General features: G+C 44.8%; 1 protein-coding gene and 1 long non-coding RNA gene across 8 annotated transcripts in view; one reads left to right on the plus strand and one right to left on the minus strand.

The window, feature by feature from the left end:
- HAO2 (hydroxyacid oxidase 2) overlaps positions 1-7,922 on the minus strand; it is a 30,494-nt gene extending 22,572 nt beyond the window's left edge. The window contains exons 1-2 of one of the 2 annotated variants that reach the window (XM_075904743.1): positions 7,775-7,922; positions 1,246-1,398 (exon numbers count right to left, since the gene is read on the minus strand). In XM_075904743.1, the coding sequence (XP_075760858.1) occupies positions 1,246-1,376 (131 nt within the window). In that variant the 5' untranslated portion in view covers positions 1,377-1,398; positions 7,775-7,922. The remainder of the gene's footprint in view (positions 1-1,245; positions 1,399-7,774) is intronic. The other variant, XM_075904751.1, reaches the window with a different exon arrangement.
- Positions 7,923-8,124: 202 nt separating this feature from the next.
- Positions 8,125-27,443, plus strand: part of LOC142819250 (uncharacterized) — a 58,018-nt gene continuing 38,699 nt past the window's right edge. For all 6 annotated transcript variants that reach the window (XR_012897073.1, XR_012897075.1, XR_012897070.1 and 3 more), the window contains exon 1: positions 8,125-8,612. This is a non-coding gene — a long non-coding RNA (uncharacterized LOC142819250). The remainder of the gene's footprint in view (positions 8,613-27,443) is intronic.

The raw sequence follows: 27,443 nt of genomic DNA on the forward strand, positions 1-27,443 counted from the left end.
GCTTCCTCAAGGATTGAGCTCACAACCCTGGGTTTAGTAGGCCAATGCTCAAACCACTGAGCTACCCCTCCCCCCTAAGCAGCCCAGGCCCTGGCTGGGGACCCCCTGGGAACCTCCAATGGAGCCGGTGGGCAGCAGGGTGGGGAGCCTCAGCTGGGCCAGCTTTAGCAGGGCAGCGGCAGGGTGGGGAGCCCCAGGGAGAGAAGCCATCAGAGGGGCAGCCAGCAGGGTAGCACTGATCTTCTCTGGTCCAGCAAATTCCCTTGTCCGGGATAGCTCAGGTCCTGAGGGTGCCAGACCAGGGAGGTCCAACTTGTACTCAGAGTTACAAGGAAAGTGATGATCACACCCCTCATGGGTTTGAATTGCATCCCATTCAAATACAGCCAGTCCCCGGGTTACATGGATCCGACTTACATCAGATCCCTACTTACAAACGGGGTGAGGCAACCCCGCACTAGCTGCTTTGCCCCAGCAAACTAGGGAGACGCGAAGCTAGTGCCCCCCCCCCCCCCCCAGCAGACCAGGGAGACGCAGAGCGGCTTTTCTCAGCAGACACCTCAGCTTGAGAATAAAGGACTGAGGGAAGTGAGGTGTGGGAGAATAAAACTGAGCTCTGGAGAAATGTTTGGCTAGAGTTTCCCCTACAATATGTACCAGTTCCGACTTACATACAGATTCAACTTAAGAACAAACCTACAGTCCCTATCTTGTACGTAACCCGGGGACTGCCTGTACTCCATGCTCCATGTCATTTGCCTTGCCTGTATCCCATGCCACACACACGCACTTTTGTTACTTGCCAGATTTTACCTTCCTTCCCTGGCGCCAACGACTTTCAGGTGGCTGTGCCCATATCATCAGCTTAAACACTGCCCATTCTCACTGCCCATGCAGTTGGCCCCCCAAGTCCCACCCCGCCTATGCTTCACACTTTCCATGTCCATGCTCCCAATGCTCCACACTCTACGCCCACTCCCATCCCAGCCCAATCACCAACACAACATGCCGCTTGCTTCCACTCCTTCCTGCTCACTCCCACCTCAGTGTCCACTGTGCTCCGTGCTACCCGTTCTCTGCTGGGTAGTACCACAGCCTACATTTTAAATAACTGAGGGGCACTTTGCTTTGGGTCATTTTTATAGGGGATCAGCATTGAAAGTCTCAGACCCTTGAGAACATCAAGAATTTGCATCCCAACATAGCCGAGCAGATTTTGGCCCACAGTTGAAGAGCTCTCTGTACCTTTTATAAGCCAGGAGGTTGTCATCTCGAGTGCAACACTCATCAGCTCCAGCTGCAAAAAAGTCCCAAGTCATCTTGGGCAGATGCTTCTTAGCATAAGCCTCAAAGTCTGACAAACATATCATGGGCATTTCCAAGAACGGTTACTGGGACCTGGGAAGAGAGGAAGAGCATGTCAAGCACAGAGCTGAAATGAGGTCCCCCGTCATTCCCTTTCATGAGATTTGCTCCTTTATCACTTCAACTTAATTCAGTGCTGGTCTTGGATTGACTGCTCAGAAGAGTTACAGCTCTGACCACCCAGCATGCCTCCTCTCAGCCACGAGGAAGATACCTCCAGGAAGGAGAATGGTGCTCATCCCTAATCTATGTATTGAGATGGCCTTGGAGTAAAAGGTGAGGGTGGCTTTTAACATCTGAAATGGTCTCAGATACCACGATTCATCAAGCACAAGTCAGTTACCCACATCTCTTCCTGTAGCACTCTACATTTTTTCCCCCTGGTGGTCTCCAACCAACGTACTAAGAGAACTCCTTCCAGCATAGCAGGATCTCAGCTTAAGGTGCAGTATTTATCCTTTCAGAAACGGAGGTATAAACAACCAATTCTGTACTGTATGAAATGCCATTGAATTTAGTAAGGTCGTAGGGTATAACTAGTGGCTGAATGTGACCTGTGATTATCTATCTCTGTCTAATTGTCTATCTTCAACTTTACGTTCTTCAGTGCCTTGGAGTGCAAAGGTATTTACTCACTATATTGTACCACATTCCACTTGCAGATACTGTGTATGCTACACCTGTCCTATTATTTTTTACTGGGCATCTGTCACTGGCCATTGCTGTATAGCACACATTGGCAAAAGCCAAAGTTAAGGTGCCATAATGTGGCACCTTTCTGTGTATGCATAATGATATCGTCTTTAATTACATAATCACATACTATTATTTTTCCCACAGGATTCCTGCCTCGTTTAGTGCACTGGATGGACAGTGCTCAGGGAATAACTCAGGGCTGTGTGAAGAAGAATGCAGTTGCCTGTAAAATTCCTGCCTCATTTGTTGCAAAATCTGGAAGGTGTGGAGTGAATGAGGCAGGGGATTGCAGAAAGAGAAAGGATAGTCTCATGCAGGGCTACTCAACATTGGAAGCCCCAGGGGCCACAATGATACTCACAGCACGTGCCAAGGCCTGGAAATTAAGCATGGTTGCATAGACATGCAAATTTATGTAAATAGCTTCTTTCACACTGACGGGCAAGAATACAAAGATTAAGTCTTAAGCAGTGGTGCTGGACCCAAATGTGACCACTGTGAGATAGTCAGCACCTCTCATGCTCTGCCCACAAGCCTAAGCAGCCAGCACTTCCCTCAATGTCCTGGCGCTCCCAGCACCTCCTCCCTGGGGGCTAGAAATGCCGACACCCTGTACCGCTGTACCCAACCGCTTGCGTCTTTCAATGCTCATCCTGCCTGAGAGGTGCCTTGCTGTTGTGGAGCGCGTTCCCAGTGGAGGCCATGTTCAAAAGATTGCTCCATGTTGAACCCCACGTAAACCCAAACTGTACCGTGGGCCGCAAACAAATGGGCCATAGGCCGCATGTTGAGTAGCCCTGGTCTTATGGGTAAGACAGCTGAACGCTGCTCTGGAGAATTAGATTCTATACCTCTCTCTGCCACAGAGTTCCTATGGGATTTTGGACAAATCGCTGAAAGCAGTTTTCATAATTGGTCACTAATGGAATGTTCTTAATTTTGGGGTGCCTACACTGAAACAGAAGTGGTCTGATTCATAGGAGCACTGAGCACTCAGAACTGCAGCTGAAATCAGCGCTACAAAAACCAGGATATAGGCACCTCAAACTGGGCACTCAAAATAAGTATATTCTTCTGATGATAGTATCTCTGCACCTCAGTTCCATGGCTGCAAAATGGGAGTAATAATTGTAGCTTACCTTATAAGGGTGTTCTGAAGATAAATTCATTAATGTTTGTGGAGTACTAATATTATAGTGATGAGCATCATGAAAAAGTCCCTGAGGAAATAGTAATTCTGTACTAGGAGCAATGTTTGACCTGTGTTCATTAAATAACGCAGAGGCCCAAACAATGAATGATGAAGATAAAATTAAATAATGATCATTAAGGGTATGTCTACACGCCAAGGGGATTTTGAAATAAGTTATTCTGGAATAATAACTCCTAAAATAACCATTTTGAAATAGCATGTCCACGCTTCAGGGAAGCCTCTAAATTAGTCTGAGGCAGGCTCCCCTAACGTGGATGTGCTACTTCAATTTGGAGCCGCAGGAGGCACTGGGGAGTAATTCCTTTGAATGGCCCTGGGGAGGAGCGATTTTGAAATAGCAGCAGGGGAGTGTCCACACTGCCACTGTTTCAAAATAGCAATTTTGAAATAAGCGTTATTCCTCATTAAATGAGGGTTTATTATTTCAAAATAAGAAGCCCGTTATTTCAACTTTGTTTTGAAATACCGGGCTTGCTGTGCGGACACTCGCCTTGTTATTTCAATATAACACAAGTTATTCTGAAATAATGCTGTAGTGTAGACATGCCCCGAGTGAGCATTGTCCATTGTGTTCCCTGAATGAGGCAGTGATTTTATGGAAAAAATAGTGTCTGATCATATAATTAGGGACTGTATCACAATGCATACATACAGGGGGCTGAATTAAAGTTGCAAGGGACAACCTTAATTTTGGCATTTTCTAACTTTTGAATGCTTGACTTTGGAACCTTCATAGAATCATAGAACACTAGAACCGGAAGCGACCTCGAGAGGTCACCAAGTCCAGTCCCCTGCCCTCACAGCAGCACCAAGCACTGTCTAGATCAGGGGACTCCAACCTTTTTACACCCAAGATCACTTTTTAAATGTTGGGACAAGCCAAGATCTGCCCATCCCTCCCCCAAGATCCCACCCCTTCTTTGAGGCCCCGCCCTCTCTGTTCCTCTCCCCTCCATCATTTGCTATCCCCAGCCCTTACTCACTCTCACTGGGCTGAGACAGGAGGTGCAGGCTCTAGACCCTTCATCATTTTTGTTGCTCTTCTCTGGACCCTCTCCAATTTCTCCACATCTTTCTTGCAATGTGGTGCCCAGAACTGGACATACTACTCCAGCTGGGGGGGCCTAATTAGCTCAGAGTAGAGTGGAAGAATGACTTCTTGTGTTTTGATCACAACAGTCCTGTTAATGCATCCCAGAGTCATGTTTGCTTTTTTTGCAAGTGTCACACTGTTGGCTCATATTTAGCTTGTGGTCACTATGACCCCTAGAGCCCTTTCTGCAGTACTCCCCCCTAGACACCTCAGACCATTTCTCCAGTTTGTCCAGATCATTCTGAATTTTGACTCTATTCTCCAAAGCAATTGCAACCTCTCCCAACTTGGTATCACCTGCAAACTTAACAAGAGTAATCTCTATGCCAATATCTAAATCGTTGATGAAGATGTTGGACAGAATCGGTCCCAAAACAGACCCCCACAGAACCCCACTTGTTATATCTTTTCAGCAGGATTGTGAACCATTAATAACTACTCTCTGAGAACGGTTATCCAGCCAATTATGCATCCACCTTATAGTAGACTTTAATGTTCTTTTAATTTATTTTTTATACAATCATATGTCTAGAAAGGGAAATATTTCACAAACTACTCAAATCATGTTATTTTATGTCAGCCAGTGTTTTATGTCAGTCCAGAATGCACTGGACATAATTCTGTTTTCTTTATATCTGTACAATGCCATGGATGCCACTTGGGAATGAAAGGATTACAAATGAGGACCAGATCAGATAAAAAAGAACACAGTCCAATCTTAGCTATTGCTTTGCCAGGTTGTGGTTATCCAGGTTAATTATTACATACTCTGCCTTGATTTTCTGCCTCAGTGTTACAGAAAAACATTACTGATGTGGCCAGAAAGCAGAATGTTTTTATGATCTGCCTGTCTCTCTCAGGGCTATCTTCTTCAAGGTCTCAGCTGTCTGAAAGAACAATCAATAATAGCAAAGAATATGGTCCAAGTTCAGAGAGAACATCAGTGGATGCAAGTGGACAGATATTAGAGGTGGAAAAGTGAGGCTATAGTAGGAAAACATCCAAGAAAGAGCCTATAAGAAGGTGCAAATTAAAGCAGCTCTTTCTCTTACATACTCCTGCTTGTTCATTTTCCTGTGCCCCTCTCCATCTTCCTATAAATGATGCCAGGCCCACACACATTCACCAATATGCAACTCTCATGTAGAATATTTCTGAATTTGGCCTAGGCCCTAGAAGATTTTGAAAGGTGTAAAAACAGAAATCTGCATCTAACCCTATTCCAGAATAAATGCAGTGTAAAACTATGCTCTGATTCACATTTGGAATTAGAGCTGGGTGAAAGAAACCACATATTTTTCAGGAACAGTCTGTTGAATTTTGTAATGACTTCATGTACCTTTGATGTTTGCTTTTTGTGAATATTGTAGTAAAGGAGCATGCACAAAGGCAAATATTTAGCTTTTGGAGCAACTATGGGAGAATATTGGCATAAAGCAAATTTTGAAATTGTAGTCACAATTGTTCACATTAGAAACATGATTCTCAGTCAGGGAACAGAAATAACACTGCATGACATTTGTGTGCAGTCAGAGCAGCAGGAATGTTGAATATCAAATACTTACCAGGCAACATAGGTTCATATGGAAAACAGATCTTTTGAAGCTCATTTGATAGCTCTGTTTTTGATAAGATTATACAAATTTGGTTGATAAAGATAATACAGTTGATGTAATAGATTTCTGTAAGGCGTTGCTTGGGTATCGCATGACATGTTGATTAAAAACTAGCATGATTTAAAATGAACATAAAACATATTTAATTAATTACAAACCGATTAACTGATAAGTCTCAAAATGTAACTGAAAACATATAATCATCACTCAGTGGGTGTGTTCCTAGAAGGGTTCACAAGAATTAGTTCTTGCTATTCTGTTTGCTATGCTATGCTATGCTATATTCTTGCTATGCTGTTTCACAGTTTTATCAATGACGCAAAAGAAAACAAAAAATAATAACTGCTAAAGTTTGAAGATGTAAGTACCTGCACAGGGAACAATTATTTGATAATGGGCTCATCAATCTAACCAAGAAAGGCATATCACAATCCAATGGCCGGAAGCTGAGGCTTGACAAATTCAGATAGTAAATAAGGTGTAAATTTAACTTTTTGGAGCAATTTAACCAGCATCATGGTGGATTCTTCATCATAGGCCATTTTAAAATCAAGACTGGCTGTTTTTCTAAAGGATGTGCTCTAGGGATTATTTGGGGGACGTTCTTGGCCTGTATCTCACAAAAGCTCAGCCTAGATGATCACAATGGTACCTGCTGGACTGGCAGTATATTATTCCATGAACTATTGTGAGCAACCTCTGGACCAAGAAATGATTTTGCAAATAAGACAAAATATTAGATAACTTGTGTTATGCCTGCTCACAGTTCACAAAACAGAAAAAGAAGCAAAAAACAGGTGAATAAGTTATTTGTTACAAATCATTTTCTAGGCCTAGTTCAAATAGACCTTTTACATGGCAAATGAAAATGGAGATGCTTCAGACTAGCAATGAATGTACTGTTTACAATCTCGTTTTTCTGAACATGCCCAGGAGAGTGCTCCAGCCGTCTCTGCTACCCTTCTAAGTCATTTATTTAGGACTGCAACTCTTACTGGGACCAGCACTTCAGATAGCCAAGATGTGAGCTACATGGGTTGGAAAGTATCAGAGGGGTGAATGGCTAGCTAACTACAAAAACAGCTTCTCCTCTCTTGGAATTCACACCTCCAGATCAGCTACTAGAAGTGGGCCTCATCCTCCCTGATTGGATCCACCTCGTTATCTCCAGCCTGATTCTGGCCTACATATTTATACCTGCCTCTGGAAATTTCCACTACATGCATCTGACGAAGTGGGTCTTTGCCCACGAAAGCTTATGCTTCAACACTTCGGTTAGTCTATAAGGTGCCACAGGATTCCTCGCTGCTTATGGGTTGGAAAGGTGGCCAAACCATGACAACCTGTGCTGCCGACACAGGGAAAGACATTGTTTATATAGACAAAACCGCGCCGCCACATTTCCAAAACTCAATATGACAGACATTTTCAACTCTACACTAAAAGGTCAGGCCCCATAATGTTCCTCTAGAATAACAGGGGCAATTTTGGAGGCTGTAGTGCAGACAGGACTTTGTTTTTAATGTCACTGTGTCATCTTCTCTGAGAAGATTTAGACCGCATGGGGTGGGGGGTAGAAATGTCCTGAGCCCTGCATGATAGCAGCCTTGATGCTCATGCAAGGGGAGCCACACCAGAGGAGCATTATAGGTCCTACATTTCCTAGTGCAAAGAAAGCAAAAGCCACCAATTTGAAATCAAATTATTTCACAGCAAAAGAAACAGGAACCATGAATCACCCAGGCACAGCACTCACTCATCTCTCAATCATTTACAAAACAACCCATTTACCTTGGGCTCTGAAAGCAAGCAGCACCAGGTAAGACTCCAAGCTTCACCGTGGATTTACAGAATGGCCACTCTTTATTTTCTGGGGTAAATCAACAACTGCAAGAGATTAAAGCTTAACCCACCAGCACACTTTGTACTCTCGGGTGCGACTGAATTCGTTCGGAAAGAAAATTCCATCCAAAGACACAGATGATCCGGGTTACAGATTGATTGCTTGGCAAACAGCCCTGGAAATGGCTGTCTCCCAGTGACTCGTGGCATTGCAATTACCAACGGAATGGACAGTGCCACGGCAGCAGCATCCAGTATACGTGGCACTGGATCCTGCCATGCAAAGACCACTGGACTCTGCAGCATCTTAGAAGGCAATGCAGAGTAAATAGCATGGAAGCATGTGCAGAGCAGGTCCTAAACCTCTGTGGGGTGAATGTCCATCCAGGGCACTGTGCTTTGGAGCCTCAGGACTTCATAGTCTGGAAGTTGCTCCCTTGCAGTATTTATCTAAGACCAACCCTCTTTAGCTGCCCTGATCCTAACCACATTTCAGACTCTGACCCACAGAGATAGGAGGAAAAGAGATGAGACAGTTTGGAAGATCTTGGGTGCAAATATCCTTCCCCAGAGATCACTTTTCCCCTGCTGTCCTCCAGTGACACTGCCTATGGGCAAACAAGAATCCCTGGAGTGGATTTAAGTGGAGGACACTAGCACTGGTAGGAGGAGCTAAGTTTTTCCCTCGCTAGTACCATCCCGCTTTCTCTTCTATTTGTAAGGTGCGAGCTGTTGGAAACACCAAGATACTGCTCTGTCAGTTACGTAGTACTGAAATAAACATAAGGTAAGTATTACCAGGCTAAATGCTATCTACGAGACTGTTAAATAAGGGAGGCTGTCCTTTAATGGCTGACTGCTGCTAAATAAATAAGGGTCCGACATATTTATATTTCAGTCTTTTAACTGTTTTTCTTTTCCCCCTCTCATCTTTAACAAAAGGTTAACAGAATGTTAACTTGTTGCTTAATACTAACCATCTTCTTAGTATGATGTTTGCCATAGTACCAATTATATGGAGGTCTCTGTATACCAAACCTCAAACTTTGTTTCAAAGGGTGCGTCTACACTACATGCTAATTTTGAAATAAACTATTCTGGAAGAAATACTCTGAAATAGCTTATTTCAAAATGGCACGTCTACACTACAGGGAAGCCTGCCTCAGACTAATTTTGAGGCTTCCCTAATGTGGACATGCTACCTTGATTTAGAGCCCCAGGACGCACTGGGGAGTAATTACTCTGAATGGCCCTGGGGAGGAGCTATTTTGAAATAGCAGCAGTGGAGCGTCCACACTACAGCTATTTCAAAATAGCTATTTCGGAAGAGGCATTATTCCTCGTGGAATGAGATTTACACAAGTCAGAATAAGCTGTCCGTTACTTTGAAATTATTTAGAAATAACTGAATTCCTGTGTAGACACTCACATTGTTTTCCGAAATAATGCTGCTATGTAGACACACCCAAACTGTGTAACATTGGACTGTTACTGGATTATGTTCACATTGTTGGCTCATATATTTGGGTAGCCTTGGCACAACTATACTTATAGCAGCAATTAGTGCAAAGTTCCAGTCTTTGTAAGGCCTTGTTCAATTTGTCAATTAAAAATCTACTGTTATTCTGCTTGAAGATGTTGACAAGTATGCCAGCTTGAGAAATCTTGGGCCTTTTTTCAGCCACTGTTGACTTCTATTGGAGTTTTTGATGCTCAACACTTCCAAAAATGAGACCTGAGGTGTCTCAAACTGGGAACCCAATAACTGTGGCACTGGTCTGATCCAATTTGGCAAGTTTTGCCTTCCTAACTGCAGTATTACAAGCCCAGGACATTTGCACTGTGTTCTGACAGCTCTAGCAAAGAGTTCCATTTCTAGTCCATGTCTGAATGTTTGCTGACACTCTACTAGGTGTAGGAAACTTTAAGATTAGTATGTGAAGCACCTTTAATTACTACCTTTGAGCTTGTGATACATTGAGAATGCTGCAACGTATCCACCGGCATCCACTCATCACTACATTTGCAGGGGCCCCAAAGAAGTACATTTCATTAATGGTCACATCTTTATTCTGCCTTTCTTTTCCAGAAGATGCTATTGGCGTAAAGTCACCTAATGGTTATGTATCATTTTATAAGAGGAAAAGCATCTCCTTCTGTCCTGCACTCAGGGCATCCCTGGTATAAATAGGGAATCTTCTCTATTTGTCTTCTCCCCAGTAGATGTCAGCCTTGCTTCACAAATATCAGTTACTGCTGGTATAACAAAAGCCTTTGCTTGGGGCTGTGCCAGACACAAAGGGCATAAAACAGCCTGGTGCGCTTACCAGTGTCTGCTAATATGCTTAGAAAGCTTCATTCCATGCTTTGTATTCTTACCCATCATTAGTACACAGTATGACAATAAAACTTACACCAATCTGGACAGGACATTTCAGCAGATAAATCATCATCAGGGTCTTTTACTATGGTTTCCATGTTGTGCTCGCTCTGTAAAACACCTACTTTTAGGATGTACATTGTCTAGCAAACTCCCAAAACTTTAGGGTTTACAAGTGTTCAACCATGACCATTAGAAACAGATCTTAAAATGTGAATGCTATTGTATTTGGGTTTTTGGCCCACAAATGATTAAATATTTTGACACTCACTTTCCAATGTTTTCCTGCTCACTTATGACTGATTGAAGCTACAATAATAATGGTTGTTTCTCTTTTAAGTAGTGCTTGTCTGTTTCTAGGATAGTGAGGAAAATAAAATAAGAAACATGTACACCTCAAATTCAGCATTCAGCACTGTCGGCATGATTTTTCCAGATGGCTATTTGCAGTTGATTATTTTCATGTGAGTGCAGTTAGAAGCTCAGGCCGTGACTACACTAGAAAATAATTTCAAAATGAGTAAATTTGACTTACCTCCTGATTTAACAAATTTGAATAAGCACGTCCACACTATGGGAAAGCCTCGAAATTTGTCTGAGGCAGGATCCTTTAATATAGACCTGCTACCTCTGACTTAGAGCCCCAGGAAGCACTGGGGAGTAATTAGCTTGAATTTCTCTGGGGAGTAGTTATTTCAAAATAGCAGCACCAGAACATCCACACTACCATTATTTCGAAAGAGTTATTTCGGAATTAGCATTATTCCTGATGAAAAGCAGGAGTGCAGATTTCGAATTCCATAGTCCATTATTTCGAAATAATGGGCTTGGTAGTGTGGATGCTCTGCTTCTAAATTCAACCTTGGGGTGGGGGTTATTTCGAAATAAAGTCCTAGTGTAGACCAGGGCTCAGAGACACAAGATGGATGCAGTGGACCAGATGCTGTTGGTGAGAGAGTCATATGCATTGGTATCAGAACTGGAGTGGGAAGACAACCCCACTTTTAAAGGTGGGAGGGCCATGCTCCCCTACTTTTTAACAAAATAAATATATATGCTGTGAAGAACATGATCATACAGCTAAAGGCCAAGATGCACTGTGAGCTCAGCTCAGATGCATTGTTAGATATCCACTGCAATCTTAGCGAATCACATAACTGTGATCAAAATTGCATTAAGATCAGATTCTTTGCCTAATAGACATTGTATTGCTTTTATCTGCTACAGCCTGTGAATGGTGTTTGATAGACTTTCTAAAAATATAAAAACATATTTGTGATTTTTTAAAAAGAAACCATTAGAAAAAAATAATTGTATTTAGTAACTCTTATATGGGGACACAGTTACCTCCCCACAAAGTTGTCTGTTGTTGTTATTCATTTTCTGATGACTTTTTCCAAGAAGGTTCAAAATTTAGGGTGACAAATGTTAAAATATTCATTATGTATGAACAAGGAGAATTCAACTGTAATGTTACAGATTTGTAAGTTACAGTTTAGTAATAATAAATAGTAATAGTGGCATATACATGATAAAATGATAAATACAAGTGAAATAGAACACATGAATTGCAAAATAAAATGTAGTCCTGCTGTTTGGAACTAAAGTTGTCTTATATTTTTTTATATGTTAGTACTATAATTATACTTTAATTTTTATAATGTGGTTACATTTTGAATTCTTGTTATTTATGTCATAGTTGTACTTTGTGGGATATTTAAGTAGTATTTTAATTCCAACCACCACTTTGGTCTTGGTCCTCCCTCCCTTCTTTCCCCCCCATCTCCAAATATTCTGGTGACCTTGAGCATATTCCCCAACTAGGAGCTTGTAAGTTTAAACAAAAACGTCCGGTGTAAACATGTGCAGGTTTCTACAGTGACCACAGTGTGTGTTAGCCTTGGTTTGTTATAGTTTGATTTTATAATGAGCAAATAATTATGGCTTATGCAGTCATCCCATTCCAGCATCCAGTAGTGGCTGACTGGAATTGGGACTTTGTGGAAATTTGGTGGAGAGCTTGACTTGACATAATTTTGAGTGATGTAAACTAGACGGCAAAACTACTTATCACCTTTTTTTGTATATTCCCCATATTTTGCAGAAAAACATTTTTTCCTCGTCTGTTGTTCATGGAGGAAAGTCCCTCCACATTTCTATAGGTTCAGATGGCAGCAAGTCTTAAATTTAATACTGTCAACCACATTCAGTTGTAAGGAGTTCCACAGGTTGACTGTGTGTTATGTGAAGTACTTCCTTTTGTTTGTTTTAAACCTGCTACCTATTAATTTCATTTGGTGACCACCCTAGTTATTGAGTTATGGGAAGGATTAATAACTCTTCTTGTATTCACTTTCTCCACACCAGTCATGATTTTATAAACCTCTATCATATCTCCCCTTACTCGTCTCTTTTCCAAGCTAAAAAGTCTCAATCTTATTAATCTCTCCTCATATGACAGCTGTCCTTTATCCCTAATCATTCTAATAGCCCTTTTCTGAACCTTTTCCGATTCCAAGATATCTTTTTTGAGATGAGGCTATCACAACTGTACACAGGAGTGGCCCAAGGCTGGCTGCAGCAGCTTGCGCCCCAGACAGAATGCGTGATCGGTGCCCCCACCTGCACGGCCATCAATGGACTGACGTCATCATCGGGCACCCGAGGCGACAGCTGAGCAGCCTATAGTCACAGGCTGCCTCTGTCTGTACGCAGTATTCAAGATGTGGGCATACTATGGATTTATATAGAGGCAATACGAAATTATCTAATTCTCTATCCCTTTCTTAATTATTCCTAACATTCTGTTTGCTTTTTTGACTGCTGCTGCACATTGAGTGGATGCATTAGTGTCTGCAGCACATTTCATTAGGGTTTGCACCCAGGGAATTTTATTTTTTTTTAAAGGCGAACATTTATTGAATACTCAGTCATAAAGGACATTATTTATATTAATCAAACAAACTAAAGAAACTAAAACTTAATTGAGCTTATTTTTTTTTAAATTAACAACTAAACTTTACTTAAAAAATATAAACTTAAGTATGGGACATTGTACTTCTTAGTTTGTTTTTTACATGTGCCATTCGGTGCTTATTGCATAATACAGCAATCCATACTTTAAAACTAAAAGAGTGTATCATGCGATTAAAACAAAACGCAAAGCCACTTTTTTTTTGGAGACATTATAGGCTTACCAGGTAGTCTTAAAAAAAATACCGGACGCACTTCATGGTTGGGGTGAGGGACTGGCCAGAAGGAGAGTGGGGCTGGCCGGGAGGAAGGGGGGGCCCCAGGAAGCAGAGCTGGCGGGGGGAGGGTTGGGGGCTGGCCGGGGAAGATTGGGGGTTGGGGGGGAGCAGCTGACAGGAGGCAGACCTGGTCAGTGGGAGGAGGGGGGAGGGTGGAGCGGGGCTGGCCGGGGGAGCTCATGAGGAGGGGAGAACTGGCCGCCAAAAGCTGCGTTGGTGGGGAGTGCAGCGGAGCTGGCCAGGGAAGATTGGGAGAAGGAACTGACAGAAGGGAGGTAGAGCTGGCGGCGGGGGTGGGAGTTGGGTACAGCGGGGCTGGCCGGTGAAGATCAGGAGGAGAAGTGGGGGAGAGCCAACTGGCCGGCCAGGAGGGGGGGGAGCGTATCAGCCAGTGGGGAGAGGGACTGACCTGGGCAGTGCAGATCCCAGGGCGCTCCCGCCCCCCGCATGGTTCAGGAAAAGCACGAGTCAGTCTGGCTGCGACCCCACCACACGCTTGACCAGTGCGCAGGCTGCCCCACCTCCTCACACGCAACCAGGGCTCCCAGCGCCGATCGCTCCCCGCCTCCCAGCCACTCCCCCTGCTAGGCTTCTGGGCTCCCAGTCGGAAAACCAGAAAATACCAGACATTACATATGTCCGGTATTTTCTGGATTTTTTTACTGGACAGAGCCCAAAAAAACCTGGACTGTCCGGTAGAAAACTGGACACCTGGCAACCCTAAGACATTAAGGTGTGCCTGGGCACACCCAGCACACCCCGTATGCACGCCAGTGAGTGGATGTTTTCAGACAGCTATCCACAATGGCTCCAAGAACTCCCTCCTGAGTGAAGTGGGAATGGCTAATTTAGTCTCCAACATTTTATATGTATAGTTGGGATTCTTTTTTTCCAATGTGCACTACTTTGCCTTTATCAACATTTAAAATTAATTTGCCGTTTTGTTTCCCAGTCACCTCGTTTTGTGAGATCTTTTTGAAGCTTGTCACAGTCTGCTTTGGACTTTACTATCTTGAGCAGTGTAGTATCATCTGCACATTTTGCCACCTCACTGTTTACCCCTTTCTCCAGCTCATTTATAAATAGGTTGAATAAGACTGGTCCCAGGACAGACCTGCATAGCTCAGGGTAAGTTAAAACAAGTGGTGCCCATGAGCTGCACTTTTACATTACAAACTATTCCATGAACACCGGCAGATTGTCTGACTCACAGCATAGACTCCCAGTAAGCTGCCAATGTGGTCTTTAATTGGGCAGAGCTCTGGCACTTTTAACGGCACTAGCAGTAGATGGTAGAAAAATAATCTTTCCAACTCCTCTAATCCTCCATCAAAGGTCTTCACATTCAGCCTCTCTACAACAAACAAACAAACAAAAGCCCTGGTCTGTTTTTCACCACCACATTTCGCCAATAGAGGAAACTCACAATAAAACCCCGACCACAACAGTACGCTTCCAATTAACTAGCCATAGCACGTATTAGAAGGTGCAGAACTAAATTGTCCTTTCTCTCAAACTTTTGTAACCCCCAAAGAGATTGCCTAGATTCCTGGGGCTCTGTCTGCTGGCAGTTCGGGGAGAGGCACACTGTCCCTGGCAGGGAGGGGGAGCCAAGGCAAACTCAGAGTCTGCCTGACAACCAATAGGGAGTGAGATGCCCCTCCTGGGGAATTCAGGAAAGGGGAGAAGCCATTTTTTTTAGTGAGTCTGGAGCCAGCCAGGGGCAAGGGCACAGCTGGCTGTGTGGGGAGCTGGTAAGCCCCAGGCCTGAATGCAGGGTTCCTCCTGAGAACTGGCCTCTAGGGACCTGAAAGCAAGATCCCTCAGCTGGGCTTTTCCTTTCTCCACTCCTGATTCCCAGTTTGTAGAGTTTTCTGGGAAACTTCCCCAGCCAGGCTCTAGCGCCCTCTGTGAGACCAATCACCACATGGTCAGCTCTGCTCTGTCTGCTAGTTCAGGGCTGCTGCCTGCTGTGTGTGTGTCTGGACGCTGGGCTAGGAGACTACAGTTTGGGTTTTAGTATAGTTGTGTAATCTGCACCTTGAGCCCTGCACCCCTTTGTGGTGAGGGGAAATCCTGGGACCGAAGCAGCCTGATTCCTGCCTGAAGAGGATTCTTGCTAGCAGAGATCAGCCCTCTGCAGTGACTGAGGAATCCAGAGTCATCTCTGAACTTGAGGATCATTCATGGAGTTTATGGGTGCACCATCTTTTAGTTAGACAGTCAGGGAATTTGTTTTGGCCCCCTACTCTCTGAACTGTGTCCTCAAGCCAGGGAGTAAGGGTTTGGGGATTTTATAACCTGCTGCATATTAAACCTGTGGAGGGATTTACCACCTTATCCCGCTTGTGAGTCCTTTGGGCTGTACTGAACTCAGTCAGCCACACTGCTAAACCACTGCGGAGAAGAATATTGTGGTCATGGGTCATCAAGGGCCCCAACAAAGTACGCGTACCAATGGGACACTATTCTTACATTTGCTACATCAAGGCACGTGACTGGGGAAAGTCACAGATATTAGCAGCGTGGGCACCGGTGAACCTAAAAATAGCGTTTTACCCTGTTATGTTATATTTGTCTCCTGTTTAATATAATTATTGTGTTGAACATATTCTATGTGTTTGTGTTATTTCTTGGAAGTCTCTAACTATCTGGCAAGTACGTGGGGATTACCCTGTGGTTAGAATTTTCTTCCCAAGCTGCCCTGGTAACCCTGCCAGGAAGGAGTGAGGGGGGTGGAGGCACAGCCAAATAAATTCATAGGGAAACATAAAGAGGATAGATCCTGCGGAGTGGGTAGCGGGATCCAGAAGAACCCAGACCTCTCCATCAAAACCTGTAAGCAGATTGGCATTAAAGAAGGTAACTGGGTGGAGAGGGGGCGCTACACTTTACAATTCTCTCTTCTTCTCTTCATCATCTTTAGAGATCAGGAAAAAATATAGTTTCACAAATAGAGTGTCAAAAGAACATTTAGCACACATCTAGTTCTCTTGTGGACCAGTGAAAGACTGTTTCCAACAGCTGATTCTGTAGGATGTCCTTCAGTCTACTTTTCAATGATTTCATATCTTTACTTTTGAAGAGGAGGCTGCATTCTAACCGATCTGACCATTTTCTTGCTTTCAGCCTACATTTTCTTTTGTTCAGTTTCAAATCATTACTCCACATTATCCACTCTGCAGCTCCAATCCTTGGCTCTCATGCAGCTCTACCATCACCTCTAGGTCTTGCCCCATTCAACCTTTCTCTTCCCCTGTAAATCTAAGAAATACAGTGATACATTAATTCCCCTGAAATCCTGAGTCAGTGCTCTAAATTAGGTGGAAAATGTGCACAGTTTCAGCACACGTTGTTCCAAAATGTTGGATTGTCCACACTGAATGAACAGAAGGAAATTTTTTCTTACTTTAACTTGACTCCCTGGCTGACTCTTCACTTGGCTGACTCTCCGTCTAAATGATTAAAGAACTTTTGCTGTTAGCATCCAGGGCAGTCAAAGTTTGAAACCATGTTTGCATTTCCAATGTGGTTTCGATTTACCCTGCACACCATTTATTTCTCATCATTCTGAGTTGGGGCAAAAGACGGGTTGAAAAATCCCATCAGTCTTCCTTAATTAGGGGATACAGTTCCCTCTGGTGGATTCCCAGAGAGCAGGAACAGAACCAATTTCTCTGCAATTTCATATTGGGAATATTAAATATGGTGCAATTAATTCATCAGTGAATCAAATCCCTAGGTTATGTCAGCTTTCAGATGTTCCTCATAACTTTTCTTTATTACAACATCCTAGTACTGCACTGCCACAGCAGTTGAGATGTCAGGAAGGGAAAAGGCCTTCTATTCTTTCCCTTTGTTTTTCATCTTCAAATTTATTTTGCAGGCAACGATAGGTACATATGGGAACCACATAATGTTACAGCCATTGGAATTACTTTATTGTTTCTGTTGCACAATGAGGGCCTGAAACAAAAGCCAATGTAGCACAAGCCTGGTATGAGGCCTAGCTAACAATGGTCAAGACCTTACTAATATAAAGCTAAGCTGTGAGCAAGAGGCAGGCCCCTAATTATGGAACTTGGGACGAACAGGGCTAATAGGGTAGAACAGTAATTGGTACTAGGTACTAGCTGTAAAACAGTAATTGGCACTGGGCATAAGTTGAAAGCATATTCCAGATGGATGGTAACAACACTTCCTTAAAAAGGACCTTTGGTACCCACACACTCCCCACAGATAACAGGGACATACCTACCCAGGTTCTGAAATGACAGCATGAGAGAGAGAGACATTTTGAATGAATTACCAGGTGCAAGGTGATGGATAGTATATAAGGGTATGTCTACACTACCACCCTAGTTCGAACGAGGGTGGTTAATGTAGGCAACCGAAGTTGCAAATGAAGCCCTGATTGGATCCACATCATCTCCAGCCTGATTCTGGCCTGCATATTTATACCTGCCTCTGGAAATTTCCACTACATGCATCTGACGAAGTGGGTCTTTGCCCACAAAAGCTTATGCTCCTACACTTCAGTTAGTCTATAAGGTGCCACAGGACTCCTCGCCGCTTGTGCAGAGTCAAACTAACACAGCTACCCCTCTGATACCTGACTGCACAGTTTCCTCAATCTATTTAAAAATAGATCAATTTTCCCCAGACAGTAACAGAAAGGCAGTTTCTTAGGGCATTGCCTAGTAATGCACTTATTCACCATATTTTTAGTAGTGAGAAACATGTATAAAGATGCAGTTCTTTCTGTTGATGCACGATAGTAAGTGAGCCTTATTAGCTCTGCCATGGTTACTGGGCTTCCTGCACCTCAAGCCCTTCTTGATCCTTTTGAGTGTTTTCCTGTGACATTTCAGATCTCAAGTCAACATCTTTGTCAGGACCAAGGGAAAACCCCAGTGATTTCTAACTCTCAGACCAGACCTCGGGCTGCTGTTCCAGGGGCTACCTCAACAGATCCTCAAGTAGCTGCAGTTCTGTCTCCTCTAGGAGAAAGGGTACGTCTACACTACAGAGTTAGTTCGAACTAACTTAGTTCGAATTAGTTAATTCGAACTAAGCTAATTCGAACTAACGCGTCTAGAACTAAAAACTAGTTCGAATTAGCGTTTTGCTAATTCGAACTAGCATGTCCACATTAAGTGGACCCTGAACAGGGCTTAAGGATGGCCGGAAGCAGTGCCGGCAGAGCATAAGAGGAGGACTTAGAGCGTGGAGATGCTGTCTCAGGCTAGCCGAGGGCTGTGCTTAAAGGGACCCGACCCCCACCCCGGACAGACAGTTCTCAGGGGTGCCCCGCTTGAAAACCAGTCCTGGCCTGGAGTGCCCACACTGGGCACATCACACCACTCGGCCATCAGCCCGGCTGCACTTACTGCAGGCTGCCATCTGGGGCGAGGGGGCAATTGGGGGGCTGCAGGAGAGCTTCCACCCCCAGAAGCCCACAGAGCCAGCCCAGTCCTCCCCATCGGGGGCTCGTACCCCATTCCTCCCTCACCTCCTTCCACTTACCCTTCCCTAGCCCCTTTTCTTGATGTACAAAATAAAGGACAATTGTGTTCAAAAATGGAATCTGTCTTTATTGAACAAAACTGGGGGAGACTGGGAAAAGGAGGTGAGAGAGGGGAAGAAAGAGGCTGGGAGAGGGGAGGGCAACTACAATGATCAGGGGTTAGGAACAGGTCCCATATGAAGAGAGGCTAAAGAGACTGGGACTTTTCAGCTTAGAAAAGAGGAGACGGAGGGGGGACAGGATAGAGGTCTCTAAAAGCAGGAGTTGGGTGGAGCGGGTGCATACAGAAAAGTTCTTCATGAGTTCCCATAAAGAAGGACTAGAGGACACCAAAGGAAAGGAATGGGTAGCAGGCTTCAAACTAGTAACAGAAAGTTGTTCTTCACAAAGCAAAGAGTCCACCTGTGGAACTCCTTGCTGCAGGAGGCTGTGAAGGCTACAACTAGAACAGAGTTTAAAGGGAAGTGAGATCAAGTCATGGAGGTTGGGTCCATGGAGTGCTATTAGCCAGGGGGTAGGAGTGGTGTCCCTGCCCAAAGTTTGTGGAAGGCTGGAGAGGGATGGCACGAGACAAATGGCTTGGTCACTGTCTTCGGTCCATCCCCTCCAGGGTCCCTAGGGTTGGCCACTGTCGGCAGACAGGCTACTGGGCTAGATGGACCTTTGGTCTGACCCAGGATGGCCATTGTAAGCTCAGGGCTCAGGGTCGGGGGTCTCTGTGGACCCCCTTGATTTTCATGCACACCTGCTCCTGGGTGGCCAGGCTGTCAGCTCTCCTGCCCTAGACAGCCACTTTCCTGTGCCTAGTGCGGAGATCGTGGACAAGGTCCACGATGTCCGCACTAGCCCAGGAAGGTGCCTGCCTCTTGCGGTCCCGGGCAAGCTCCCGGGAGCCGCCAGCCTGGTCCCGGGAAGAGGGGGAGGGCTGGGGGGCATCGGGTGGCTGGCTCGAGCCGTGCCAGGTGCAGGGTCTGTTGGCTGGGTGCTGGCAGGCTTGCACCTGGCACGGGCACCGTAGCCAGCCCGTGCCCCTTTAAGAGGTCCGGGGCCAGGAGGGGGGCATAGAGTTTCCCTGGTATTGGCCAGAGTGGCCACCAGGGAAACCTGGGGAGGGCTAGCCTCCCACTAGTTCGAATTAAGGGTCTACGCAGCCCTTAATTCGAACTAGCTAGTTCGAACTAGGCTTAATCCTCGTAAAATTAAATTCGAACTAACGGAGCGCTAGTGTAGCGCCTATTAAAGTTAGTTCGAACTAACGTCCGTTAGTTCGAACTAACTTTGTAGTGTAGACATACCCTAAGAGACTTGTTAACATAATGACCAGACTTCCTAAAGCAAAGTATTACTGGAGCATTATAATGACAACAGATCTCAATAAACCAGTCTATACACGTGCCTGCCTCTCCCTAAGGTTGTTTCTTGAATTTGTGTAGGGTTACCATATTTTCCTATGCTGAATATGGGGCAGGTGGCAAAAGTGCTCATCTTCAAGCAAGTTCAACACAATCAACCATATCAATATTCAAATTCACATCAAGTTGACTGAGCTTCTGTTAAACAGAAACACTGTGTAGCTGGATTCTTTTTATATAACTTCTTATCTTTAAGGCTGTCGGGTTCAGATGAGGAGGGGTGTCACACACACACTGCCATACACCTCTCTCACATGGGAAGGGATGCCTAATCATCCAACCCTTCCTGCCTGGCACACTTTGCCCTCCACCCTGTCTGGGCTCCCAGGAGAGTCACGACTCTTCTAGTACCTGGCATAGCATCTTCCTGGGGCAACATGTAGGTGGGAGGAATGCAAGGTTATATGCCCCCTTCCCAGATTTCTGACAGGTTTCTCTTTCCAGAATGTGGCCAGCAGCAGCTTTTCAGTGTTGTGCAGGAAGGAAGGGATGGGAGCTGCTCCTCGCTGCAGGGGAGGAAGGGGAGAAAGGAGGAATGGATGATCTGGCAGAGCTCATCTCTTCACCCCCTTGCACTGCTCCAATATGACTGGAAATAGCTTCCCCCTTCCTTCCCACACAGTGTCAAAAGGGTAGCTCACATCTCCAGGCTGCGGCTGGCCATCAAGCTAACATAGATGCCTCCTGTCCCTTGGCTGCTGACAGACCAGCAAGGGGAGCAGCCAGCCCCATACGCTGCATTTTCACCCTGCCATCAGCCTTGCCCCCATCACTTGGCCACTGGCTCTTCCCCCACTCACTGCTAGCAAGCAGGGATCTGCCGGCAGCAGGACCCACCAGTACTCATGGAGGAAGACAGAAAATACAAGAGAATTTGCTAATTTTTAAGGAAAACTTGAAACACTCGCAGGAAGCTTTAAATATGGGACTGTTCCTTTAAAAATGGGACATCTGTCACTCTAGATTTGGGGAAGGCCCAGTTTCTTCCACAGAATCTCTGGCATTTGGTTCTCCTGGACAACTGACTCTCTTCATCTCCAGGGAAAGCCTTTTAACTGTTCACTGTCCTTTGGAGTGCTAGGCTCCCGGCCTAGCAAAACAGCCCTGTTGTTCTGAGCTGGACACTGGGAGTGCATCATTGTCCTGTAATTGCCCCCCCTCAGCCCAGTATTTGTTGTGAGGACTTGCTTCTCCACTGACATTATACAGTCCTGCTTGATTTTAGCACAGTCCCCTATTACGTTACATCCACACATTGCATGGGGAAGTTTTGTAACTGAATGCAAAATAACTTCACCTCACTGACTAGGTGTGATGACGTGTCGGGGTTCCCCCGACGCTGCACCCCCATAGCACCAAGAGCAGACTCTGCCAGCCAGTAGAATAGAGGGGATATTGCTTCTCCAGGATACAGCACAGCATAGACGTGATGTGTCTACAGGGGTCTGGGTCAGGATGCCTCAAACCCCTTGAGATGGGACCCCTGGGACCCTAGATTCCAGCTCCTCCTTAGTCTGTCCCCTTCATGGTTCCAGCCCAAGACTGACCCTTCCCCCAACACTTACTTCTTTTTTTCCATCCCTTCCCTTAACCGGTAGAACCGGTTTGGTCACTCTCATGGGGGCCCTCACGATGCCTTCCCTGGGAAGTGCTTACAGGCAGAGGCCAATAGGGGTCATCCACAGCCGAAGCACAGGAACCAACAGGGTACTGACACTGCAATCACACCTGGTCACATACAACATACATAAAATAATTCTCAGTGTTCTTAGCGTGTTACATAGCAGCTTAACCTCTGTCACAGTCTCCACCCTGGCTTTAACAGGGGCTATGTCTAGACTACACCTCTCTGTCGACAGAGAGATGTAGATTAGGCATGTTGAAATTGCTAATGAAGCAGGGATTTAAATATCCTGTGCTTCATTAGCATAAACATGGCCTCCGCTTTTTTTTCCAAAACAGAGGTTCCTCAGAAAAGGAGGTTTACAGGATCTGTCGAAAACCCTTTTTCGACAGATCCTGTAAACCTCCTTTTCTGAGGAACCTCTGTTTTGGAAAAAAAAGCGGAGGCCATGTTTATGCTAATGAAGCACGGGATATTTAAATCCCTGCTTCATTAGCAGTTTCGACGTGCTTGATTTGCATCCCACTGTCGAGAGAGAGATGTAGTCTAGACACAGCCAGGGTTTGGAGTATCTCTGAGGCAGCAAAAAGTGCTTAGGGGAAACCCTAGATATAAACACAAGGTATGATTTTTACTTTTACTGTAAGTAGGCAATAAAGATAAACTACTGGGAAGGGCTGAGTCTAGACTATAATCCAGAGTGTGGATATTCTGTTCAGAATGGAGAGGAAATTCTGCCATCTTATAACCAGTTTAACAATTCTTCCCTCCTTTACTGGGAATAAATGTAAATCCAGTGGAATTATAAAACATTGGTTAGCTAGATTTTTATGTCTTTGGTTCATGGAAAGATGCTGTAGCGGACAGAGCCTCCTTGAGATATTTCCTGTCAAGTACCACAGTATATATTACTGTTTATGCCATAACTATATTCAAAAATATACAGGATGTGTAAAATAGCTACATTGAAAATCTAACTTTGACATTTCCTGGCCTTGTGATTTTTAGCTTTGCATTATTACCTGCATTCTCACAGGGTTGCTTGAGGGGGAGGGGGCAAGGGAGGGGTGCAGATTTCATTTGGGCTTTTCCATTGACTGTGGCAGTATAAGCTTTATATATCCTTCAGCCTCTATAAATTTGGCTGGAATATTGGCTTGGCTTGAACAATGACAATCTAATGTTTACGGCAGATGAGAATTATTATGGGAAATGTGAAAAAATCTGGTTGAATGGTTTTTGAAATACAGCTATGAAAAATTACCCAGATATGGAATTTTGATGTGTCTAGATGAATATTTCTACTGACACCTTCGCCTCCCAAAATGGCAGTTGTCGTTCTAACTTTCCATATTCGTAAATCTACCTAGAAACCAGAACAATTTGTAATGACCGAGACAGTAAGTTAACACTCTAATTTAAGGTTTTGTTTCCATGTGAGCTGTGCTCACATTTAACATTTTGAGCGAGGTGGGACTCTCTTGGACAAGCTTGACTAGACAGCAGAGGAGAGGGACATTCTTGTGGCTAAGACATAAGCCTTTGAAGCAGATGAGCTGGGCTCTGTTCCCAGCTCTGACAGAGTTCCTGTGTGACCTTGAGCAAGTTACTCACTGGTTCTGTTCCTTTGCTCGGATCCTCTGTTTTCAGAGGGGGACAATATCCTGAGAGAGGCCCCATTACTTCATCAGAAGACGCTTGTAAGGATACCATGCTCAGAAGATAGATTGCCCATTGTTGCTCAGCAACAGCCTGTCACATCAGCTTTTTCGTTTGCCCTTTCATGTCACCAGTATGCCATGGGTGGAATGGGGTGGGAAAAAGGCATGGTAGCCCCACAGTTAAATCAATATGGCTGCCTTCAGCTTCAGGGCTGCATGGCCTAAGGGTCACAGGCAATAGGACTCTCCTTTGGTTGCAGGAAGGTGTGGCCCAATGGCCAGAGCCAATAGGACTCCCCCTAGCTGCAGAACAGTCAGTAAAGGCCAGAGTCAATGGGAATAGGTTTGGCGAGCTGTCATCTCAACGGGGGTAATTAGGGTAGAGGGACCCACTAAGTCAGCAGGGAATGTGCCCAAAACACACCAATAACTACAGAGCTAGTCCCACCCTGGGCTGCTTCCTTCTGTGATTCCTGCAGCTGAAGTCTGGCCATCTTGGAGTCTCCACGGCCCTCACCCAGTGCTGTTCTCAGCACTTGCGTCTCCCTGAGCATCCAGAGACATCTGGGCACCTGTCTGGGTCTGCCCATCTTTCTGAGAGTGCCGTTGCTGCTCAGGTGGAGCCAGTGAGCTGTGTCCTTTCTCCTCAGTGATCAGTCCAGACTGAGCTAGGCTGTTCCCCTTTATACCGCAGCAGCTGAAGCACACCCAGCACGGGTGAGGGCATGTTGCTTCTGCTACCAGAAGTGTTGGCTTAACCCTTCAGATCCAGTGTGGGGCAAGTACGGCCCATTATACCCCCTTAATTCTGGAACCTGTTATTTTCTGGATGGAGTCACTGTCCTTAGTACAATTTTGAGACTTCCCTGAATCTATAACGGTTATCCTTGGTAAATGAGGGAAGTAGGACAAAACTATATTGGCAGGATTTTTTGTATATAATTTGGAAAGGCACAAGTCTCCCTTAGAAACACCTTCGTTCAGCTGGGAACAGTGTAATGCATCAGAACACCAGTTCCTAGCATACACCAATACTCCATACAGTGGGACGTGCTTTAAGGAACTTGGAAGAAGGAGGGAACTTGCAGTGTGCCAAGATGTGAAAGATCTTATATGTGGCAGCAGGGAAGTTTCAGATACAGAGAATAGTGGGTGCCAGACCCTAATATAAGCAAACCCCTCAAAGCCAGGAATTTTCTGATCAACTGGAGGGCACAATCTGCTAAAACACAAACACTGATGCTCAAACAACTTTAAGAAATAGGGGGAAAATTCTTTTAAAATTTCAAATGATACAGGAAGAAGGAAAGCAGATTTAAAAGTCTGCCAGTCAGCCTAATATCCTTCACCAGGCACAATCTGGATTCAGGCCAGGATACGGGATGGAAACCATTTTAATGGCACTGATGTATGATCTCCTGCTGTGAGTCTGCCTTTCTGGACATTTCGGCATAATTCAAGATACAAACCATAAGATTTTGCCATCTTGCCTGAGAGAAGTGTCAGAGGTCCTGAGGAATGTGCGAAAATGGATTGAGTCCTTCCCTGCAGTGATGCACCCCCCCCCCCCAATAGTGATGGAATCTATCACTACACCCCTCACTTGTGACGTCCCTCTATGATGAATTCTAAGGTCTTATTCCACATCTAGAGACAGCCACTAGATGAACTGGTCAGACGACATGGACACAAGTCACAGCAATATACAGATGCATAGGTTATAAAGGCAGAAAGGACCAATACCATCATCTCCTCTGACCTGTTCTCTGCCCGTGGCACACAGTAGGTTCACATCCTGAGGACTATAATACCAATACTTTGGTCTAATTCCAGCTGTTGGATTCCAGGGTGGGTGGCTGGGTGGACTTGATTACAATAGATGATCTGGAGGTCCCTTCTGGCCTTCAACTCTTGTCCTATGACCCCCTGTATAAAACAGGTCCTAGAGTTTACTGAATTAATTCCTGTTTGAACTAGAACAGATCACATGACACACCGGTCAGGTCTGTTTATCCTTCACCCCGTATAATGATATCACCACACGAAACTGGCCCAGCTCAGCTGGACAAGCTCAGCTGGTTGACTAGTTGAAGCTGAACCCAGCCAAGATGGGAGATCATGCTGGTGGGCAGAGGAAAGCCCTTTGAAGCCTGTCCAGTCTTTCTTAATTGAAGGTACACACATTCCTCCATAGTTTAGGAGTGCTCCTGGATTGCTCTCTGAGGCAGTGTCATACACAAGTGAGGCTTTCTACGTCTGATTGGCTAGGACACAACATCTGATCATGGCAGATGATGGCTTAGCTCCCATGTGGCCTACAAAAATGTGGCATATTTGGGTACGATGTCCTTAGCCCTTAGGAAGCTCTAATTAGTATACAAAGGTGCATCATGTCTCCTCAGCAGAGCAATCAGGATACTATGAGCACATCAAACTTGTCTGCTGCTCCCTACAATGGCTTCCCATAGAGAGGCAAAACAAGTTTCAGGTTCGTCCTTCTCATTAACATATTAAAAGGAGTTGGCCCAGCATATCTAAGAGACTGCCTAAAACTCCAGGATGGGGGCCAAGGTCAACAGTTTTGCTCCTCTAGCATAATGGAACTTCCTACCATCAGAGTAACGCGGATCTGTGCTGCAGACAGTGCTTTCTTGGGAGCTACTCTCAGACAGAGGAATGAGGTTTCACAGGAACTAAGTGACATCCCAAACTCCCCTGCCCACTTCTCCGAGTGCAAGGTGCACTTCTCTAACACATACTACAGAGCAGCATGTACATTTTTTAAAAACCTCAAAACCAACCCCCTACCAAATCAAGTCACTCCACTCCACAAACAGTGCTTTGTGGGGAGTGGATGAGAAAATGAGCTACATGTGTCAGATGCTAGTCATGTCATTTCATGCACTACTGAAAGATGCTCAAAAACTACAGTGATAAAGTCTGTCTAAGGACCAGACTAGAATAGAACAGTTCAGCCATGTTAAAAAAAACCCTAAACAAAACACCAACTTTGGGTTCCAAACAAATGCCAGTTCCTTTGAGAAATAAAGGAAAAGTCTTGCTAAGATTTAATATGGTCTGTGGTCCTAGGAACATTTCAGCTATCTGTTCTCTGGGCCATAGCATCTTTTATCTCCTTGAAATCATGAGGTCTAAGTTGCCAACACTGGTAGGACAGTGCAAAAGACCCTCAGGGAAGAGGAAGGCATGAAAAAGACCAGAACCAGGAAGAGTGCCAGGAGAACAGCTGTAGGAAAAGGAGTGGGACCTAGTCAAATCAGAAGTGGGAGCTCTTAATCTGGTATCTTGAACCTGTCTCTGTGGACTTGTGTGTTCGGTTAAATAGAGAACCTGGAAGATGGTCTTGGGCATCTGAAAAGCCTGGATGTGAGTGTGTCTGATCCTAAATCCATATTAGGCTCAAATCTGCACAAAGGTGATGTTGGCTAGAACAGAGAGGAAAAGGAAGAATGGATCCTGTCTATGCTGGCTGATTTGTGCAGGTTCAGGGAAAGCAAGGAATGTATTATTATTTTGATTTAAAATCTATATATTTGATGTCTTTTTCCTCATTTCAGATGACAGTGACTTTGCCAGGGACCTTGAGGTCTCAGTAAAGAATTAGCCTCAGTCCTTTCAGTTTCCTAGTATAGGTAGGTGCATAGCACAAAGACATAAGTGGAGATGGGAATTTCAGGCACTGAAATTCCCAAGTTGCAAGCAATTTGCTCTCCACTCATTTACATCAATCCACACACTACAA

This window comes from Pelodiscus sinensis, chromosome 1 (assembly GCF_049634645.1).
Source record: "Pelodiscus sinensis isolate JC-2024 chromosome 1, ASM4963464v1, whole genome shotgun sequence".
Classification (NCBI taxonomy): Eukaryota; Metazoa; Chordata; order Testudines; family Trionychidae; genus Pelodiscus; species Pelodiscus sinensis.